The 22901-nt window shown below is 39.7% G+C and overlaps 1 protein-coding gene and 1 non-coding gene across 5 annotated transcripts in view; both read right to left on the bottom strand.

The window, feature by feature from the left end:
• Positions 1–22901, bottom strand: part of LOC132200687 (nephrin) — a 157392-nt gene that overhangs the window by 51117 nt on the left and 83374 nt on the right. For all 4 annotated transcript variants that reach the window (XM_059626350.1, XM_059626348.1, XM_059626349.1 and 1 more), the window contains exon 2: positions 4295–4441. In XM_059626350.1, the coding sequence (XP_059482333.1) occupies positions 4295–4441 (147 nt within the window). The remainder of the gene's footprint in view (positions 1–4294; positions 4442–22901) is intronic.
• On the bottom strand, positions 4542–4660 carry LOC132202119 (5S ribosomal RNA). The gene has a single exon (XR_009442345.1). It is a non-coding gene; the product is annotated as a 5S ribosomal RNA (ribosomal RNA).

The following is a 22901-nucleotide window of genomic DNA, read 5'->3' on the forward strand; positions in this document are numbered from 1 at the left end:
ACCGTGAAACAGAGCAGATTTTTTATTCGGCTTTTACTCTCGGAACAAAAGCGTCGAATGGAGTGAATATTTTATAATGTACATGTGTGTGAAAACGAGTTGAAATGAAATTGTTCTGCTTTCGAGCTGTGACAAAGGGTGGTTAATGGACGCGTATTGCAATTTTATTACTCGTCCCAATTATATTTGCTGCCAGTGGCGGATTAAAGCGTGCAATTAAAAGTGAGCTCTGCACTGTATGTCATTTTAATTGAGGACTTCTGTTTATTTTACACCCACTATTGATGGTTTCCTTTCACCAACGATATAAAAATAATTTTGATTTTAAAATTAATTATAAAATAAAAAATTCATCCGAAGTGAAGGATTTGCTAAACTTGATTTATTTTTATAAATAAATATTATGGCAAATCCACCAAAAAAAGAGCTTCGGTGTATCATTTTCAAGAAGTTAAATTGTAATATATAAGAAATATTTCAAATTGCCCTAACTGAGGAGAAAAAAAAATTAGAAGATAAAATAATTTCTACATTATTTAATTGAAAATTTTATTTCTGTTATTTAACATGAAAATCTCATGACCTATCATTAGTTTATTAAATCTATTAAATTATTTTAAGAGATTTTTAAACAAAATTTAATTAAAGCTCGTTGGATGAAATAAGTACATTTGATTTTTCTTCAAACAAGCTTATAACTGCCCAATAAATTTGTTTTACAATTGCAGTTGATTAAGACTCATTAATGTACTCCATTTTCTCTCTGCGCAATCTACTGAAGCGCACGTGCTGAAAAGTCGGCGCTCTTAAATTTTCCCTGATGCGAAAATTTTTCCTCCCGCGTCGAATGAGGTGGGCGGTGTGGAAATTCCTACCTGCCGGCGAAGGTAATTGTTTCGCTAGAAGCCCTTTAATAAAACATAAGTGCGAACAAAGTCCTCAAGGCTGGCAAAAAAAGCGTCCACCGGCGGCCCAACTTTTGCAACCCTTTGCATATTTAAAGGGGCTGCCGGTGGAGAACGGCAGCAACACGTATACTGCTTGCGTATGTGTTTGTGCGTGTGCGTGTGTAATTTCAGCTGCGCTGCTTTGAGAGCGCAACAACTTCTTGCGAACAGCTCGCGCCTTAAGTAATTCCAACAACCGACGTGGCAAATGCACTCAAATCCGCCTCGAGGCGCCTCAGCTTCTCGCACAGGTGCATTGTTCTGCTCCGACGGGAACAACAGAGAGCGTCTTTATTGCAAACAGCCCTGCAAAAAGCCGGCCGAGCTGGTTGCCTACCTTCGCGTGCTTGGCCATTATGTGCGAGGGCATTAATTACGATGAGTGAGTTCAGTGTTTCGCAAATCGAGGTGAAGCGCAAGTGACTTTTCGCTTTGTTGGCGAGCAGTGCGTATGATGTGTTGGCAACGACACATCCACACTCCACAAAGGGATCACGAAGGACATAGAAATTTAATATGTATGAATAGAAGGTAAAAAAGTGGGAAAAGAAGATTGATTTTTTTATTTAAATGAATAAATAAATTGCTAAGATACAATTCATTCTCTTTAATATAAATTAGCAAATTGATATGAATTTTTATCATGGCATGGTATTTTTACTATTTTTAAGGAAATGAAGAAATTGCAGTTGAAAATTAACAAAATTTATCATCGATCTAAATAACAATAAGAACTAATAATAACTTAATAAAAATTTTTATCACAGATTATGAAGAAAAAATAATACTAATTTTACCATACGAGGTCTAGTTGCAAGACCAAGAAAATTTAATTTTTAGCACTCTGACACTTTTCATTGTTAATTCTTTGCAATTCAGTATTTTAAAAATTGAAAAACAGATTGAAAAGAATGCGAAATGAATTTATTCTTCTCTTTGTTTTTTTTAATGGAATTTTTATTTACACACATTTCTGCCATCAATCGAGGAATTCATAAAAAAAGAGCAAATTTGCCAGTCGAATTTTGGCAAACAATGCGATTTTCCGTGCAGAGCTGAAATATTCACCGGCCATAAAATTCAGAGAGAACAAACACACAGAGAGAATTTCCCCAACATTATTTCTACTTGTTACATATTTCCAGCCCCCGATTCGCGGGCGTTTTCTGCACACTTGATTGAACAACAAAGCTAATTACGCAGCGCCGATAATAGGCGTAGAGTACGTGCGCACCACGATCGGAGATCAATACGCGAAGCGTGGCGCCACCTGAAAACGGCCGATCCAATGCTGTAATTGACGGCTGCTCGGTTTTCCGCACTCTTTCAATTAGGCGCATTGTGTGTAGGCCCTGATTAAGGTTTAATCAGAGGCGGCGCACACGCTTTTAATTAAAAGTCGCGGCGAATTATCGCGCCACCGCCGAGAGAGAGCGAGGCCCGTAAAGAGTTTTAATGAGCCTCCGCACTTCGATATTATTTGCCGAGCAGGCTGTTGTTGCCGCGATAATTCCGCAGTCTATTTAATTAAGGCGAGCCTGCGACTCTATCTATGTTTGGAATTCCTGCAGCACTCTGGAATGATGCAAACTTTGATGAAAATGCAAACAAAACCATCCAACTGATTCTCATTCAATGGATAAAAAAATGAATTAATGTTGCGAATACAACACGCAGTGTCCTCAGGCGGTCACCAATCCTAGTACAGACTGCACTCATTTTAGCTGATCTTCAGTGATCGGACGAGAACCAGTTCTAGTTCATGTAGGAAAATTGTTTCAGCAAGTATATTTATTAAAAATAATTAAGTTGCATGGAATTTCTGATGAATTAATAATGAACACAGGCAAATTAGTAGAATAAGAAAAGCAAAAAATATGGGCATGAAATTCCAAATTTTTAAAAACCGTTCCTAATTTTTAAATTAAATGATAACAATTTCCATTGAACAAAATTAAGTTGTACTATAAAATTATTTCAATTATACATTGTCTTTTTAAAATCTTCATTAATTTTATACCTTCATTTTAATTTTAAAAGTAAGGTTTATAATTAAATTTTTAAATGACAGTCATAATTCATTATATGGCACTTTGAGATATTATTTGGGTAGACACCCAAAATCTTCTTCTACTCTCGGAACTCGGAACGTTCATCACACTTGACGATCCAAGGGTTTGGGCCGAGCGCCTCTCTGCTCCTTTTGCCCAAAACTACAGCAAGCAGAACAAAGCCGGTCGGCCGTGCAGTGCAGTTTTAAGCGACGGGGTGCCATCCCGACCGACCGAATCTCATCTCGGGCAAACTCGCTCTGTCACTCGGCGGCGGCGGCGCTTCGCAAACAAAGCTCGGCCCTCCTCAAACCATTATTTACCAAAATTATTAAGCACAACGCCGCTATAATTGCAGATTTATCTATATGAAGACAAAGCGTCGGGTGGGCGGCTTATGGGGGTCGGTCGGTGTGTACATCGCGCGGTCTTATCGGTGCCGGACAAGGGCGTGCATTTTGCATAGTCGACTACTCTTTCAATTTGCCATCGGCCGTGGAGCAACGCTCGCATGTTTTATTCATCAAAGGACGCATGCAGAGAGGCCGGAGGACGCACAAAAGCCACTTTAATGAGTGGAACTTGCCAATTATTATGTAGGCAGAGGTGCGAAATGCACTGGAAGGGTTGCTTGATACAGGGTTGGATCCGTAAATATGCCAACAATTTACAGAGATTGAACTTTGAATTAATTAACTAACATAGATGACGGTAAATAAAAAAGAAAGCACAAATAACTCTACTTAATTTAATTTAAAAGCAAATTGTGCATACAATTATTTTAATGCGTATGCAAAATCAATGACCAAGTGCATTTGCAACCTAATTGAATGAAATATTGAAAATAATTTTTTTTACAGTGAGTAATTGTGTTATAAAATTAATAGAAAGAGTTATAACATAAATTTATTTTAATTAAAGCATTAAGATCAAATTCCGAATTTAATTACTAGCAGAGGTTTACGATGGGATCAAGTCGATTTAAACCTTCTAAATCTCCAAATCGCAAATTCAGCCCGAATCTCTTTCCCCCCAAAAAGCTGCGCGTGGCAAAAATCTCCGGTTCTACGTATATATTTGGAGATGCAAATTTCCGGCGACGCAGGCACGCGTTAAATCGAGAGCACGCGCCTAATCTCGGCCATTATCATAATATCGGCCTAATTAATGGCGGCAATTACAGAGAGCGCGCGGCACGAAATTCATTTACAATGTAAATAGTTCGCCAGCGTGCACAGGAGCAGCTGCTGCTCCGACGTGTCGAGGGAATTGTGAAAGGAATTGTGCGGTACTTACCAAGGGCGAGGCCGTCTTTGACCCACTGCACCTGGCCGGCGAGATTCGCCACTTGGCACTGCAGCAGTGCCTCGCTGCCCTCGTGGACGCTCACGTTGACCGGCGACACGCTGAAGCTCTGCGGCGTGAAACCGCTGCATCTGCCCACTGAAACAAATTTAGCAAGAAAATAAGGTAAAAAAATCACAATTTCAAGTTTTAGGAGTGAAAAATAAATTGGTTATAAACTATTTTACTGAAAAAAATGCGCCTACAACATGCAGTGTTCCCAGGCGGTCACCCATCCAAGTACTGACTGCACTCAACGTTGCTTAACTTCGGTGATCGGACGAGAACCGGTGTGTTCAACGTGATATGGTCGTAGACATTTACAACTGGCGAAATGTTTGGTATTTATATAATTTTTGAACCAGTCGAAGCTACTAATCGCCTTGCTCAAAAATGTTGCGAAAGAATGCGTTGTAAAGGGAACTAAAACCACTTTCCTCCTGGATTTCCGGAGAGAAAACACGCGCTTGCTGACAAGAAAAGTGATTTCCTCCATCGGAACTAATTGGATTTTTGGGGCCAACAACAGAGCAGGTTTAAAAGTCTGAAGGGTCGGAACACACGGCCAATCTGACACAGGAGTATGTACTTGAAATTAACTGAAGTGCCGTTTTGCCAAAATAATCATTTTGAATCAAAATTTGAAATGAATTAAATAATAATTATATTATTTAAATTATGAAATAAGGTCACAAAATTAATTGGTTTGCTTTTGTTTTTCCATTTTCAAGTTAGAAATATTTCAAATATTGCTTTTATTTTTCCTTTGATCCTCTCTAAGACAACAAATTACTACCTATAAAGGCGTGCACAGAGCAAAGGAGGTAAAATAAAATGCTCTTGGCGCAAAGTTTTCGCTTTTTCATTTGCATCGGTAACCAGAACTGTGATTACACTTTTGCTGAAGGAGAAAACGACTTGCGGTTTTAAAAGAGCTTGCAAGAAGAAAAGACCGAGCAAAGAGAGAATACGCATAATAATCGAATTGAATTGTTATCAGATTCATACAATGCGCCGCGGCATGATAACAAAATGGGAAACATTTTAAAGTTTTCAACTTCACAATACATCTGTTGAATATAAATATAATTTCCAATCGTAAGAACACTGCAGACAAAGGATATTAAAATTATAGAAGGAATGAATAAGAAACTTTATTACTTTCCAATAAAGTGATTTTTTTTTGCATTGAATTCTTTTTACTGTCTGTTCCAATCCTATTGTACAAACACACAATATATTATTCTCCGCAGCTAATTGTAAATAATTTCGACATGATTTTCTTTCCTGCACGTGGAAAAACCGATCGTGTTTTGACGTAGCCGCCCTTTTCTTTCTCGCAAGAACAAAGAATCAATACCATCATTACTTTTAATAACGCGCTAGGGCAAACAGATTCCTCATTAGCGTCTTAATTAGGCCTGCTCGCGGACGGATAATTAAGGGTGCTGGGCGTATTGTTTCTCGGCCATGGGAACAAGTGTTATTTGCATGTTGTGCCGCGAGGTGAGTTTCGTTCTCCAAGCTTGTCATCGGAAACTGTTACTTCCAGATGACGAGACTCGGCGGCGGGAAGACTTTTGTTCTGTGTTTGATATTTTTAATTAACTCACTCTCGGCTGCCGCGCGCCAATCGATTATTGTGTCAAAGAGAAACTCTCGCGGGCTCCGATACAACACAACACGGGTTTTCTAATTAACTAAATAAACTTGAGAAGTTGAATAAAAGTAAAATTGAAAAGAAAATGATGCATACAACATAAAAATAGTAAGCAATATTTATTTAATCTATTTTTAAAAATTTTAAAAGGATTTTATTATTTTAATTATAAAATTCCAGATTAAAATTGAAGAAAAACATCTCTGATTTATAATTGTGGAAATAAAAATTTGAAAAAAAAAATTCAGATGCAATCAAGTTTTGCTGCCATTTTGGCGGTGAATGTTCACTGAACCCATATTTTTGCTTGGAAAGCGCAAAAAAAGATGCGTCTTTTGTGGAAATGGTGACTAATGTCCACCACCCTAATGGAATGATATTGAATAAAGATGAATGGGAGAACAAAACTCGGCGGCTGTTTTGGTTGGCCGCTTTTCTTTCGTTCTCTCGCCGGCGTTTCTTTGTGCGGCGAGAGAGCAGCAGCACACACGCGCTCGCGTTTTTATCCATGGGTTTTATTTATTCGGCGAACGGACCTGCCTGGCGAACCAAAAGCAAGCAAGCAACCAACTTATTCTATTTGCACTTCTATTCAAATAGCAATCATAAAAGGGTCCAGAATAAATTCGCAGTCAGAGAGAGACGACTGATGTCTGCCGCTTCCATTGTGTGCGACGCTTTTCCATTTCCCGCGAACAAGGTGGCTTTACATATGGATGCCGTCGAAAATGCTAATATAGGCCGCTCTTTTAATACATTTGGTTAAAGGATTGCTTTTTACGAGTGCCGGACCAACGATTAGCTTCAGCGTTCATCGTTGCCTACTCGGAATTGCAATGTAATTGCTTTTGCGCCTGGATTTATTATATGTGTTGCTCCGTTGCGAACAATTGCACAACCGACCTTTTCTAGTTTCTACGTCGGATCTAGGTGCATTTTTTGCAGCGATAGCGATTTATATCCCGATTGCTCGGAAAGCCGTGGAAACCCACACAGAGAAAGGGAGTCTTCGATTTGCTTTTCACTTCTTTTTCTAAAGAATGAAAGATAAAGAACTTTCTTAAGAGGAAAATATCACAAGGATATATAATTGTCTTTTTCACTTATCTCTCGGCTTGACGATTTGCAGCAATTTTTTTATCAATATTGTGGAGAAATTCATCTTGTAAGACAACTCGCTGGAAATGGTTTTGTGACACGTCCTTCAGAGTTCCCTTTTTCCTCGTCCCTCGTCCCACGCCGGTGGGTGAAACGCAATTTCAGTCGAATTTCCGCTGTTTAGGACCCGATTCATCGATCGTCGCTCTTTTCTAACAAAACAGCGGCCGTGCATTGTTAAGAACAAATTTTAATTTCCTGCTTAATCTGCGGCCGGCCGACTAACCAAATTGCATCAGGCACTTCTTCTTTCCTTCTGCTTTTGGGCCGCACGCACATTCTCGGGGAATAAATTAACAGGCTTTGTGGAATGGAAGGAGGTCCCTTTGATGGAGCAGCTGAGCAAAACACCCCAACAGAAATCCTTTGAATGTCGGCTTGGAGATACGCGTTGGGGTTTGGAAAGAAATTGAATTTGCGACGCTGTAATGGTCACTGCTCCTTTGGGGACGGGCGCAAAGCAGCTGAAGTGAATGTCTGATTAGCTCTCGGGACGGGGGAAAAATTAAAATTGCCGAGATTAATATTATCCTCTCGTCGCGCTTTGGAATTACAAGCGAAACGAAAGAATATCTAATTAAAAAACTTTGTTCACCAACTGTCTGCTGGCGATAAATTCACCCAAGTGGAAAAATCCGCTGAATGCAACTCATTTGTTTGTTTTCCGATGGGATGCGCCACGAATACATATTAACTGCGCAAAAACAAACGGGGAAAAGCTGGAAGCATATTCTTCATTTTTTATATTTTTAATTGGAGCTTGCTCGGCGGAGATAAGTTCGTTTTACGACTGCACGTGTACTCGCAAAATTTATGTTCGGGGCGAAACAACCAGCGTTGTTGCTCGTCGCTTCATTATTGCCACCGCGCGAAATATAATTTGAAGACATACACACGGTTTTGCTGTTTGCTGTGCGCCACCGAGCAATAATAAAAGCGACATGTTTTCTGCGACAGGGGCGCGGATGCGAGCTAATTTGCACCGGCGTCGTCGGTTTGCCGTTATTATAAAATAAAGGCGACCTTGTTCGAATAATTTAATAAGGTTTGCAGCATTATAATACGTTGCTTGCAGCACACGGTCTCCACGCTGAAGAGTCGTTAATTCATTCCCAACGTTGCGCGAATCGGGGGAGAAAAAAATAATTAAAAGTCTCGTACGCGGAAAAACTCATTACTTCGGGAAATGCGCTGGCAAGCGCAGGAGACGGAAAATTGCGATGGGGAGAATGATAATGGGTCTGTTATGCGAGTAATTTTTTAGAAGGAGAATTGATTGTACGAATATGAGATTAGATTCCCATCAATCTTTTCCACATCAGGACCAAAAATGAAGATCACAATAATTGAGTCATAATACATCATTTATAAAAATTAAAAAGCACGAGTTTTCATAATGTGTGAATGTTTGATTTGAGCGACTCTTATATTTAGTAACGAAATCATGGAAAAAATTATTTCCGATTTATTTACTTCAATTTTAATTACCATGTTAATTTTATTATTATAACTCTTCATTGACTTACAAAATTAGGTATTGAAGCAAAATTTTTATACATAATCTGATATAAACATAAAATGTTCGCTGATTTTTCCAATTTTTTTGTATCGACTGAGAATAATAAATAATAATAATAATTAATTAATTAATCACTCCTAAAATAAAATTGAATATTTTTTTAACTTAAATATGATCGAAAGTTATATAAAATTTCATATAATTTAAATATATTTGAATTTGAAAAAAAAAATCTTTTTGATTAAAAGTGTTTATTTGTGTACGATTTTTATAAACTCGTTAGTTATTTTGATTAGTTTAAAGTTTAAACAGTTTAGTTTCAGAAATTTGTTTATTGGGTTCAAAACTGAGGGCAACTTTGCCCCATACATGAACTGATCCATATTAATGACAATAAGAATTTAAAATAAGAGAGAAAGACAACAAGGGTCTTTTTGATCTCGAAAGTTTCAGCAAAATTCATACTAGCGGTAGTGCCGTTTAGACCAATTCTTTTTGTTTTCAAATTGTTTTCAACAATTGAATGTAAACAATGTATTGTAATCATGAGGAAAAATAATCAAAAACAATAACAAAAATAATTTAATTTAAAAATTTTAGTTTTAAAATACGATTCTTCTATTTTAGAATTGCTCTCGCGCAGGATCCATTTCGTTTTGTTTGCATAATTATCAGAATGCCATTTCAGTCCGGCTCCCTGCCGTTGCCAAACTCAGCACATAAATTTCCATCAGACAATAGTGAAACCACGACGTATATTTACTTGCCGGTATTCGCCACCGCATCATCGTGTGCAAATAAAGATAACGCCTTCGTTCCTGCACCCCTCGCCCGCAAACCGAACGTAACCCACATTCGCCTCTCGGCTCAAAACAACGCGCCTAATTTCCAATACTAGCGAGCTAACCCCTTTTTTCCGACCGACACGCGGCAGTGACAAAGTTGGTACTTTTTCATCCCTCTCTCTTGAAACGAATGTTGTCGAGCATGCAATGCTACATAATAAAAGAGAGGACTCGTCGCCTGCTATTCTGCAATGTGTCAAGTACAGGGTGAAATATTAATCGAGTGCGCCGGAATTTTAAGTTGGCTGCCACCCTGTCAAAGACCAGCTTATTAACGTGCAAAAATTCGCTCCTTCTCCAACACGCCCAAAATCGATCCATATATTTTTCATTATTTTATTTTAAATTTCTCTCTCTAAAAACAAGCATCACTGACTTTCTCTTTTCCCAGCGAATAATGAACTGGAAAGTTCCTTAAAAAAATCACGATTTCCTGTTCACTGCTTTTCCATCATTTTTTGCTCTCATTACGCAGCCGAACACGAAATTTAACCGTTTCATTTCACGTGAAAGACCACTTTGCTGAAAAATATTTTGAGCAGATCGCCGGGCCGGAAAGTTGGTAGAACTCACCCTTTCCATCGGAACGCGTCAGCCGCAAAGCAGAACGAAAATATTTTTCTTCCGTTTGCAAACACGGCCGGAGAGCGTTGATTGGAAATATTGCGAAAGTTGGTGCTGCTTTGGCGTGGTTTCTGCGGGCACCAAATGACGCGGAAAAGAGGCCTAGGGTTGTTGATAGGACGTTGGTCCAATGGTCGGTCGGTTACTGCATTCCAGCGCAGATGAAAGGGGCAGCGCGCAACAAATTAAAAGGCGCCACACCGACTTTTGCCATGGCCGTTCTTTGTGCCGTGCGCGGATTTCCCTCTCTCAATGAGCGACGTGTAATTAGAGGGTATTCGTGTTTTCTACGGCTTTGAAGCGAAATTATGCCGACTTTGATGTAACGAGAAAATGTTGTTGCATCTTAAGGCGCGGCAAAGAAACTCCTTTGAGACGAGACGGTGCTGGCCTTTGCCGCATGTAATTTACCAAGGGATTTAATTTCGCCCCAGTTATTTCCAAGACGCAATTATCCAGTGACCTCCAATCCGAGCTGAACTATTGGTTTTAATAATTGAAGATTTATTTATTATTTTTGCAATACTGCAGGTTGAAAGAAAGTTTATATTCTAATCGAATAAACCATCTCGGTTTATTTGTTTGTTCTGCATAAATGAGAATAAACTCAAGAGCGGCGTGCGGATATTATAAAAAAAAGCTATTTTCGATGAAATGGAAAAGCACGGTGACAACATCAAAGCAGGCGATGCAAATCAATTTTTACTTTATCTCCAGCTCGCAGCAGCAGATTCAAAGCCGACATATTATTGGGAAAGGCTGCTGCTGGCGCTGATGGCATTGTGGTTTGCAATTCCCTTCCACCACTCTTCAGGCCACATGGAAGCGCTGATTTGCAAGCGATAATTGGCAAAGTTCGGTCCGGCTTCACACACAATGCTTGAGGAGAACTTTGAATGCTGACAAAAGGCGCGGCATCTTCAGTCATCCAGGAGTTTATATATTTTCTATTTGAAAATTGAGAGAAATATGTTTTATATTTCAATGGATAAGCTGATTTATTTATTCCGATTTATCATTTTTTTCCTTTTGGGGGGTTTTGGGGGATAGAAAGGGGGATAAAAAGGATTTAGGGCTTACGTATTCCAATAAATCATGTGATTCTCTGAATTTGAATTGAAAGAACACTATTATGCTGTATTTGAAATTTTCAGTGCAAATTGGAGAAAATATTTTTATGATCTTCATATTATGAAAATAGCCTGTAAAAGCAAACAAATTTAATATTGGAAACAAAAATGTCCTCTTCAATGTGATAAGTAGACACATTTTATGCTTCAAAGGGTTGCTCTTTGAAAAACGAAAAGATTAAAAGGGGTCGATTTGGAGAAGTTTCCCAGGAGAGAAAACGCAACGAATCCTCGACAAATTGAGCCAATTTTTCAAAGCGGCCAAGACGCAGATCTTGCTCGAGCCGCTTTAATTCGTGCGCAGAAGAGCTCTCGAGTATAAAGTGGTTGCAAAATGAGGAGGGATTGCCGCGGCGTGTTTTGTTGCCGGCCGAAGATAAGCCGACCGGCCGCGGATGAGAAGCAAAAGGTGCAGCTTCTTTTTTCATATTTAAACGCGGATATAGCGCGAGAGGAAGAAAGAATGAAAAGAGCCGGGAAGTCGGCCGTGATTTATCTCGCGCTTCTAATGAAAAATTCTTTCAATCCGGGCCGGCGGGAAGACTGAAGAATCTCATCTGCGCCGCGGAGAGGTCGTAATTTAACACGAAGATTAAGCCATTTTTATTCGTTAGGCAAACAAAAAGAAGATTTCCAACAGCGTTCTCGCTTGCTCGCCAACTTTCACCTCCTCTATTCATCAGAGAGGCGCGCTCGCGCGTTTTCATTTCGCATGCGGCGCGCGGGCACTTAATATAAAACATGAAGGAATATATCTGTCGCATCAATAAGGCGAGGGAGAAAAGAAGAAGAGCGACGGCTCGGAGGAAAAGGTCTGCTTTTAGGGCCGAGTTTATACACACAGAAAGAAAAAGTAGTCATTTCTGTGAGTGTCGTTTGAGCTGTATGTTTTTTACAACTCTGCTCTCCGGCCAACTTTCGCTCTCGCACATTTTCGGACGTCCTATTCCTCTGCGCCAGATTAAACAAGTTCTGCGGCAAAAAGTCGCGAGATCGGCAAAAAAGGCTACCTGATGCGCCCCCGCCTTTAATTTATTCTTTCTTTCTTCGCTTCTCTGCTCGTCGGGCGGAATAACAAAAAGCAGGGGCGAATTCGTCTCTGATCCTCTTAGCAGTGTAATTGCAATTCTTCCACTCTGGTAATTGCGTCATCGTGGGATTATTGTCGTCATTTGCGCCCGGCTGCTAACCGAACTATACTCGGTTCAATCTTTTCTGTTCGGGCCACGGAAAAGCAATTTGCGCGGTGATTTGTGGCTTTTCCGCGCACAAAATCGCGCAGAGGAAAATAACAATAACTATTTATTACGGGCGAGAGAGATAAGTCAGCGCCGAGAGGAAGAGAGATTGTATTGCCCAAGCGTTTCCTATAAGTGTTTGCTTCGCAATATATTTTTTCTCTTTCCTCCGTCTTGCCTCTATTCCACTCGGATTTTTCATTTCGCCATCCACGCTGGCTGGATGCATTTCTTGCTGACGTCTCAATATCCAGAGCGAAAGCGCCACATTTGGAACAGAAACCAGACCACATTCCTTCTGCTCATAAATAGAGAGAGGTTCAAAAAATTGACTTTGAGAGCGAATTTCATTCCCCCTTTGGGATGTGAATTCTGCGCAAGATGGTTGGTAAGTTTACTAAACGAAATTGACGCTAAAAAATTATTTAAATTCTTTATCTCCGTTAAAATAGAGCAGAACACCAATATATTGTCAGTAAATGAGTAAAATATTTCAAGTAATTATATTTATCCATTTTAAATAAATTTAATATTGCTAATCAAATTAATTTTTTTATTGAACTGTTTCTAAACTTTTCGTACTCGAAGAAATAATCAGCTATTTGATTGCATTCAACTTTGTCTGATTAAAGTTTTCTTCATCGGGCCTCTTGGAAACTTCTTGACAAATATATTCACGAATAGTGAAAATAAACTAGAAGTCGACGAGCCCGGTCTCTTTTATTGGCTACTTACTCCTTCTCTCTCTCTCTCCCTGCCAGCGACGCAGAAAGTTTTTAATCCCGAGGAAAGAGAGAAAGAGAAATGGCGGAGACTTCTCTCCGAGTCCAAAAGGCGTGCATAACTTTTAATCTTCCATTCCATCACCGGCAGTTTGTGTACAACGTATACCTCCGCGACTGATGAGTGGCCAATCAAAAGGGCGGCGCGTGTTTGCCGAAAGTTTGCATTTTATTTGTCGACCGATAAGCGCGCATTTCAACCGTCAAAGAGCGCAGATAAAAAGAGCAGGACAAAAAACACGCGAAAGCACACATGTGGGCCTCTGCTTTGATTGCCATGCTTATCTTGCTTGCTTTTTTTACCTGATGACAGTTTTGTCGAAAAACCGCTCAGACTTTTCCTTTCAATTTCAGCAATTTTTATACAAAGCTTTGAAATTGAAAAAAACCAGTGCTGGAGTGCTGTAAATTAGGGCATGTATATCAGAGAAATTATTTTTCCACTTGGTTTGGAGCAAGCAAACAGTAAGAGCGGCATCAAGTGGAAGCTAGAAAAGGGGCACAAAGGCCGTAGGAGTAGACAAGCGAGATGGATGGATGGGCAGATAGACGACTGACGAATGTCTCTCACATTTGAGTGAGAGAGGCCAACATACTTTCTTTCGAGACTGGATTCGCTCTGAATGAATTTTATTTGCCAAAGCGGACAAGGTAGGTTCGGAAGCGCTGCGGGACAGTGAAAAACATCCATCAATTCTCACAGACAAGAAAGTAGCTTGTTGACTTTTGTTCGCAGTCAAATAATTCTTTCCTTGAAAATAAATTTATATTATGTTCAACCTTGCAAAAATAAATATATTTTTTATTAGCCTCGTTAAAATTTCACTAAAAGATTGGGTTTAAATATTAAAATCAGCCAAGGCTCACTGAGACGGATATGGTAATTTTTATCTCAGAATTTTCAGCACAATCCTTTCCTTTTTGTCAAAAAAATTATTTGTTTCTAGCCCAAAAAATAATTTTTCTCCCTTTAGAGGAAAATTTTTTGTGTCAATTTGGAAAAAGAGAAAAACAGATAACGGCAATTAATAATTTCTAGCTTGTAAAAATTTTTGCCAGAAGAGGTACAACGCACAGAATATAATAAAGCAAAATTTCAAATTTTTTAATAATCCCAGAAACCTTTTATGAATTCCAAGAGCACCTCTCTGACTGAGTAAAGAGGCCCCTTTTAGCAGCGTTAAACATTTCCACTGTCTGTGCGCCCTTCACTCCGGGCATTATTGTCATGAATAAGTCTTCCCGCCGGCAAAATGCTCCATACCCGAAATAGCAGCATTTTTCACTACCCCTTTGTACGCAGCGGCAAAAGTCTCCAGCGTCATCCTTTGACCTTTTTATTTTGCGCACGCCGAATTTTCACAAACGCGAGTCTCGGCCGGAGATGGCGAAAATAAAGAGAGACACGCCGCCGGGCCAGTTTTGACTACGACACGCCATAATATTCAAGACAGCCCGGACGCCACTCGGACATGGTGGTCATCATCATTTGGCGCGAGGAGATCGATGTCGCACCCCGACATATTCGCCTCGTCCGGCAGCGTATAAATAAATTTTAATAATCTGTTGATTCCGGCGGCGGCAGCTCGTCGCGTATGCAAATCGAATCGACTGCATAGCGGGCCAATCAATAGCCCGGTGTGGCTTTTATTGCCACCGGCGCCGATCACGGCTTTATGAATTTTCATTTCATTTGGTGCGTAGACCGATTTTACGCTCAAATGTGACAAAAGCGAGTGGGGGAGGCTGCAGGACGCGCGCTCGGCAGACCGAAATTAGCGCACAAATGCCGCCGCACTCGTTCACTGGCGCAGTATTTCAACGCTAATTGCGAATGATTTTGTTTATTTGCCGGCGCAATTGGAACAAATGAATCCGCTGCCACCGGTTTGATCAAAATCGTGAGCTGTGAACAGCGCCGATGTGCCTTTTCAGCTCGGTGACCAGAAAGGATGATCTGATAGCCCCTGTATTTCCTCTATGAATACACCGGCGTTCTGCAGGTTGCATACCCATGAAGGGGCTCTAAAACGGACCATGGAATTGAGAGAAGTTCAACAATTCAAGATGGGTAAAGAAATTTGGAATATATTTTTGGTAAATATTTGTACATTTATTAATTTTTAGATTTTGTAATTTTTCAATATTTATATTGTAATTGTAAAGATTTGTATTTTTTTCTTTCTTAATGTAAATAAAATGTATTAACTTTGAATATATGATCGATCGATGTATCTCAATATGGGCAGCAAATGCCTCTGTGATATATCAATAAATATCATTTGCGACTCAGTTGCGACTTACTTCTTTTTAATAGCTTGATTTAATTTATCAGCTTGTTTTGCTTTAATTAGTGTTGTCTTATATCATCAACTTTGAAAATTAAATTTTTTTCCAGCAATCTGAAAGTACCAAGTGACACAAAAATTTAAAAATTTTCACTGAATCCATTGAACCAATCAAAAAAATGAATTCATGACCAGAGATTGCAACTTTCAGCTAGTCTGCTTAACACGGGGCATCAAGAGATTAAAATTTCAGCAGACTGGTCCATCGCAGCCGCAGGCGCGCGCACCATATCGGGAGCCAATAAAATTTCATTTCATTTTTTCGCCATTTCGTATCAAATGTTTACGATTGCTGCTGCCGGCAGCGGGCATAAAAGCACTCAACGCAAAACATTTGCAAATCTACCACAGAGAATGACGCGCAAGCGGCATTAAAAAAAAAAACAACAACGAGGCAGCGCCCTTTTTGGCCGGCGTGTATTAAAATGTGTGTGACAATTTTTTATCCAGGCGGAGTATGTGTGAGCTGCATGCCGCTGAATATTTTAACGTGCTTTTCTTTCTCTTATTGCGGGCTCGGGTAAAATATTTGTGAGCGAATGTATTTTATTGACGAGTATCAACAAAAGCGAGCCTGAAACTTTGACAGGTGAATTTTTTTATTCCGAACAAACAAAGCCGTCACACATTTGCAGAGGACACATTGTTTTTGCGGTTTCGCAGAACGATGAAATTTCCCAAATAACAAAACAGTGTAAATTGGTCCGGTACTGTTTTTTCTGGACGAATGAACTTTATATGTATGAATTTAATTCAATGATTGAAATAATTGGAGTGGACTCCAATTACTTTGTGCCGATGCTTGATGCTGAAAACAGAAATTTGGAAATCGGCTTCCATTTACGGAGCGTTTCCACTTCATCAGATGAGGAAAACGGTGGGAAAATGAGCAACAATATGAACAACCAGGAAAATATATTTTTCTTTTCACCTATAAAAACCAATAGCGTTATAATGATGTTTAGTTTGGAGACAATAAAATCAGCACTTTTTTTTATCAATAAACTAATTACTTCCGCGAAGTTCAAGTACATCCAATTTACCTTTTTTATTGGTTGCCCCTGTGAATCTTTGTATTCACCATTTCTTTTTCCCTTTTCCTCGCAGTAAAATTTTGTATAAAAAGGCAGAAGCATTAAATAAAAAACTTATAAGCTTTTTTACTTCTGACCGGGCGAAATAATTCACGACTGTGGGGGGTGTGCGAGTGGAGAAAAGAGAGTGGGAATCAATCGGGAGAGGCTCCACGGGGTGAATTCAATCGCCGGCACTTTGTATTTTGAATAAGCACTGGGGGAAAAGATCGAGTAGGTGCTGGTGCGGTAGTTGATGGTTGTCGGGCGGCGGCCTTTGTGTCCGGCCGTTTTCTTGAGGCGACTGCGGGGCTCGTAAATAAAGGCGCGTCGGACAACTCCAGCCGCAATAAAAGTGTGAAACCTCCCCTCGGCCCATGAATCACCGCGCGCCATTCACATGTGCACCGACCGATGGACCGTCCGATACATAAATCCGCCCCGGCGTTACAACACGTGCATTATACACCGAGATCTAGAATTGATTGGGTCGGGCGCGAGACTGCAGAATGAATTAGAGACGGAGAAAGAAGAGACTCGTCGTTTCGCACGAAACTGGTGCCAAAAGTTGCAAAAGAGACGACGCCGGTTCCGTTGGCAAACAAATCCGGGCAACGAGGAAAAAATGAAATTTATCAGCGGAACGATTATGGCGAAAAAAGACAAAGTAATTTGGGGATGTTTACTGGAGGATATTTTTACAAAGTAGAAGTAGGATTCTTGAAGCAATTCACATTTATGGGAAAAGGAAGTTTCACTGTCGGAAATAAATGTTATAAAATCAATGAGAATTATGTTGAATAAAATCAATAAGTAATTTAGAATTTCTTACCCTGCACATTTTGATTCAATTTTTTTCTCATTTAAAAATCGCTTTTCTACTTTTTCAGTATCTATCATTTTTTTTTGCCAAGGCGTTTGAGGCGTTTTGAGTTTCTCATCATTCACAAGCCAATGTAAATTTATTTCAAAGTTGCTTTTGAACAGAAACGTATTTAAATTACAATTTATAGCAAGTAACGCTCTGAAACGAACTGCCAAGTTGCAATTGTATTGTTCAACTCATCAGAATTCACCTCTCACTTTGCACGCGGAGCGAGTCGTGCTCTCGCTAGAAACAGATGTGAAATTATTATCGCAGCAGCTTTTGTTGACGAGTTTCGAAACAGGCTGCTCTCTTACTCTCGGGTCCAGAGTTCACACACACATAAAAGCAGCGGCGTGTTGCGGCCACATGGAATATGATAATGCGCCAGAGATCCATCCGTCTTAAGTGTTCACAGAAATAGCAGGCGATCAGCGATCAGTGACCTCCAGAGGGCGATAAGCCGGCAAATTAAAGTCGCCCTCTTGCGCCGGCGGAAAACAGGAAGCTTACGCTCGAGATCTCGATTAATTAATGGTCTAGCGCTCTGCGGCACTCGTGTGTGTGTTTGTACATTGTGTAATTACCAGCCGCAGACTTAATTCACTTAGCCGAGATGATAAATCAATTAAACGACCGCAAATCAAACGGCCGTGTCGGTTATCTCGGGCTGGCCGGTCAGGAGATGAGAGCGCGATGCATCGCCGGTTGCATACTAGACGAGGATACAATGTTGGGTTTAATCAGTTCGTGACTCCGGGACCGTCTGATTTCAGGGCCTGGCAGGAGTCAAAGATCAAATATTTTAATTAAGAAGTCAAACAAATTTGAATTACTGAAGTTTTTGAAACTATTTTGGAGAAGAATGAATAAATGATTTTATATTGATTTGTAGATTTAAAAAATTAGTTCAATTACTGCAATATTTTTCCTCTCCGATAGAATGATGTATTTATGAGAAATTTGCAACTTCCATTAAAAAAACTCGGAATGAAAATAAATCAAATTGCTTCTATAGAATTACCATTCAGATTGGCCTTCTCATTTTTTTTTATACCTCTGCAGTGCCTATAAATTGCAATTTACTGCACCAGTTAATAAGTGTCAGGTAGCTCCAGTGAGAGATGTTTGACCAGCAGGTCGGGCTGCTGCTAATCATGATTGAATGATTGCAATTTACACTAATAGCGGGCGCAGGCGGCGACTAAATAATTTCATTAGCGCTTTGCTCGGCTGGATTTTATCATCGTCATTGTTATATGCAGAGCGAGGCCGGTACCTGCTCGAGATACACACGTCCGTGCACAATGACGCTGTGCATGAGAGAGGCACACATACGCCGACTGCATGCTGATATTGATTCAATTTGGGGCACAAAGGACGCTCTCTGTGCGCGAGATAGAGCGCGGCTGGCCGGCTAGGTGGGAAAACATAAAGGATTTTAATGTTGCGGAAGATAATGGCCGTTCAGCGACAATTTATATGCACCGGCAGATAATTCGGTCCGAGCTTTGTTGATGGACTCGGGATTTATTGGCCGTCTGGGGCACTATAACACGGCGAAAGCAGGCCAAACGTGCAGGTGGTGGAAAATTTAGTGTGAAATTAATCCGCTGTAAAATTTTACCTCTCTTTTAACAGTATTATTTTGAATCAAATAAGCAGCTGTTTTCAGTTTTCAACAACCATTTTGAAAAACCAAATGAATAAATAAACGTTTTCTTCTAAATAAATCTTATTTATTATGTTATTGCTTATTAAAGAAAATTTATTATTATTTATTTAAAAAGTTTAAAATGTGTAATTTAATTAAAGGTAAAAAAAATTGATATTAACGTGACAATGGTTATTTAAAATCAAAATACCGTGGTTTCTCATGTAATCAAAAAAATCGATCGATATTTTCAGATTTTAAAATTTTAAGAATCAATTAAAACGACAATAATTGTCGGATCAAAACCGATTAAGCGAAACAAAGGGCAAATAATTGAAAGCCAACAAAATCGCGTCTCGTCGTTAAATCGAGCGGCGGAGATGCGCCGGCGAGATAATTGAATTCTGCAATCGCTTTTGCTGCTCCGCGAGGTGGCAACAAAGCCCTCTCTCGTGGTATATCGGCAGCAAAATGCTCAATTGCATGCACGCAAGAGCCGGCCGAGCTGGCTCACTCAATTCGCCGCCAAATCACACTCGGCTGCTCGCGTATTCAGAGCCGGCAAATTCGTTCGCGCGCGCACTGCGTTTTCGACTCAATTTAGCCCGAGTTGCTCTCTCTGGCTGTCCGCCGAGCGCGAATTGATATATCCTATTATCATAGCATTTGCCTGGCTTACGCGCCGAGGTGCTTACACGCTTGTTGCTGCCCTGTTTCAATTCACAGAATTCCGGGTATTTGCGTTGGCGATGCGAAACAATCAACGAGGAAAATCGGAAGCGTTAATGTTATCGTGTTTTGTTTGTTTGCTGGAGTTGGTAGATGCGGACCAAAGTCCGTTTAAGTGGTATCTCGAAATTGATTCGAGTGTTTTGGAAATCACAAGTACTAGGCCAAAATAACCAAACATTCTAGGATATTTAGAAATAATAATTTTACCTTTGGGCAGAAATATTTATGAGAAATAAAAGTTTTTATTAATAATTCACTTTCAAAAGTCAATACAAATATCAAATTCCTTTTTTTATATTCTGAATTTGCCGTTGTTTATATAAAAGACATAAATATCCATCAATATCATTTAAAACTAAATGTGATTTTGATTAATTTTTTTAAATAAAAACCAGTTCAACCTTCTTAGTAATTAGCATTTGGAGGAAAATCAATCCAAAATTGTAGAGCTTTTCCTTGTTGCGGAAACTCGCACGCCAATACTGACTTGGCAAAAAACAAATATCAAACAGAAACTAGCATAAAAACAATCTGATATTTGGACGCAGCCACTACCATCCATGTAATGTATCTATTTCTACCAGTGATACAATATCCAGTTTTACTCCGTTATTAATTTTCATCTAGCAGCCAGCTGGAGGCAAAAAGCGTTTAATCTGCTCTTCAAATAACACACGCTCGAGAGAAGGAAATTAATTTGTCTCTCTCGTATATGGAATTTCTAGAGACAAGGGAGATGGATCATTGTGCTCGAGAGCGGCAGGTGCATTATCTAATTAAAAACAATCAGTCATCGGCTCTTAATTAGGCGACGAGAGAGAGAGACTAATATCGCTAATTCTCACTCCCCCCGCATTAAAACGGGAAAACAAACACGCGAGCAATTATTTTTTCATTAACCTAATGGCCGTTGAAAGAGAAGAAAAGAAGGAACGCGTTGCTCTGGTGACCCAGTGGGGCCCGCGCGTTTTATGTTGATGCTTCTGGAATGGCCGCACGTGAACTTTGCAACTATGTACTTACGTATGTAGTACACGAGACGACGAGAGGCATTATACTGCGAGGGTATACGAATGAGCTGCTGTGCATTTCGCGCCGAGAGCAAGGCCCAGGCATGCAAAGAATCTGGGCAAATGCTCGCGGGGAAAAGAGACCAGAGGCTAAAAGCTTGTGCCATTTAATTTTGCAAAACAACTTTCAGCGGAAGAGGGAAGAGAAAGAAATTAGAGCAGGCAATAACCAAAAAATGTTATGAAATTAGTAAAAAATAATTAAAAAAAAATCAACAGATTTTGAACAATAAATTCTATTTAAATGAAACGGATTCAACAATTTCACTTGCACATTCTTTTTTTATAAATGATTTTGTACTAATTTCAAGAGTGGGAAAGGTTATTTTAAAGTTATGGTCCAGAAAATCAGCAATTTTTCACTGCAAAAGAATGGCGATAGCTCACAATTTTTTGCACTTCATGTTTCACGGTTCATAAAGTGCGATATTGCCTGGCCCCGGTGCTGCAGCTGGATACAACCGGCGACCGCAACAGCCAGCATAAGCCACTGTTTATTGGCATCACAAAAGACATCAATTGCGCCGAGTGCGTCTGAGGATATTAAATCTTAATTCCAGCAGCCGCGCTCGCTCACACAGCCGACCGCAGAGGGTCGAGAGCTTTTAATGTGCATTGTAAATATAATCTAATTCCAGCGGCGGCGGCGGCGGATAAAAACAAACGGGGGCGGATTGCAGCCGCGAGGAATTTATTGGCCTCGCTCTAACCCCTTTAACATGAGATATATTAAACGCCGGTGCAGAGGTTGTTGGTTCGCCCTGTGTGTGTGTTTGTCTTTATAAATTCCAGCACTCTCGGCCTCATACGAAATCCGCCCCCTCACTCGCAAAAGTTCACCTCGAGCGCAATCGGAGGACAGCTTGCTTGCTTGCTGCGTATTGATCTCTGCTCTCGGTTTCGGTAATTACAGCCTCCGGCTGCTAAACATTGCTTTTTCCGCCCCGCTGCCTGCTAAATAGATATCGCGCCTGAAACACTGCTCTCCACTTCTTCTTCTTTAACTGCTATCGCAGCTTCATACACGACTTATTGCAATTGCATAACTTTGCCCGTTTCCCGACCAACTTTCTTCCACGACCGACTCGATTTTATATGCGTATTTCATTCCAAAGTGCACGCACTCGCTGCCGCCGGCTGTTTTATATATTCCACTCCCTTCGAAATTCAATTTTCGTTTTAAATTACCAGCCGAGGATAATTTGCGTTTCGTTGACTCTTTAACGGAGTCTTTTATTTATCAGGGGAGCGCGGGGCGTTTTCCGAACGAGAAACCACGCCGGTTGTGTGTTTGAACTGCGAGAGGGTGGTTTAATTGATTCTGCAATGGCAATCTTGATTGGAAAAGAGGAAGAGTCTAAAGGGACCTTTTATAAGAGAAAATTAAGACCGAATTCACTTAGAATGAATTTTAATTTTGGATAAATTATCAGTTGAATAGGGGTTGGTTTCAAAAGAAAGAATTATAGCGGCTCCATTAAGATCATTGTGAAAATGTTTATAAATTAAAAAAAAAAAAAAAAAAAAAACTACAACCCATTAAGGAAAAGAAGACTAAACTTACAAATAAAGTTATCATGGATATCGATCGTGAAATTTTTCCACAAATCAGGGAAAGTTTGATTAATTATAAGTTTTGTCAATCATGTTTGAAGTAAAAAGTTGAACTTTTTTCAATTTTAACCACAAAAATTTATCTAAACGTGACTTACCAATTTTCCTATTTAAATTAAAATGTTTTGAATATTTTTTTCATTACATATTACATTCAATGGCAAATACTAAATATCGAGATACACGAAACAAAAATTCAAATTATGAACTTTGAAATTAAATTATTATTGTTTTTACTACAATTAAA

Source organism: Neocloeon triangulifer, unplaced genomic scaffold (genome assembly GCF_031216515.1).
Source record: "Neocloeon triangulifer isolate White Clay Creek 2 clone unplaced genomic scaffold, ASM3121651v1 ptg000014l, whole genome shotgun sequence".
Taxonomy (NCBI): Eukaryota; Metazoa; Arthropoda; class Insecta; order Ephemeroptera; family Baetidae; genus Neocloeon; species Neocloeon triangulifer.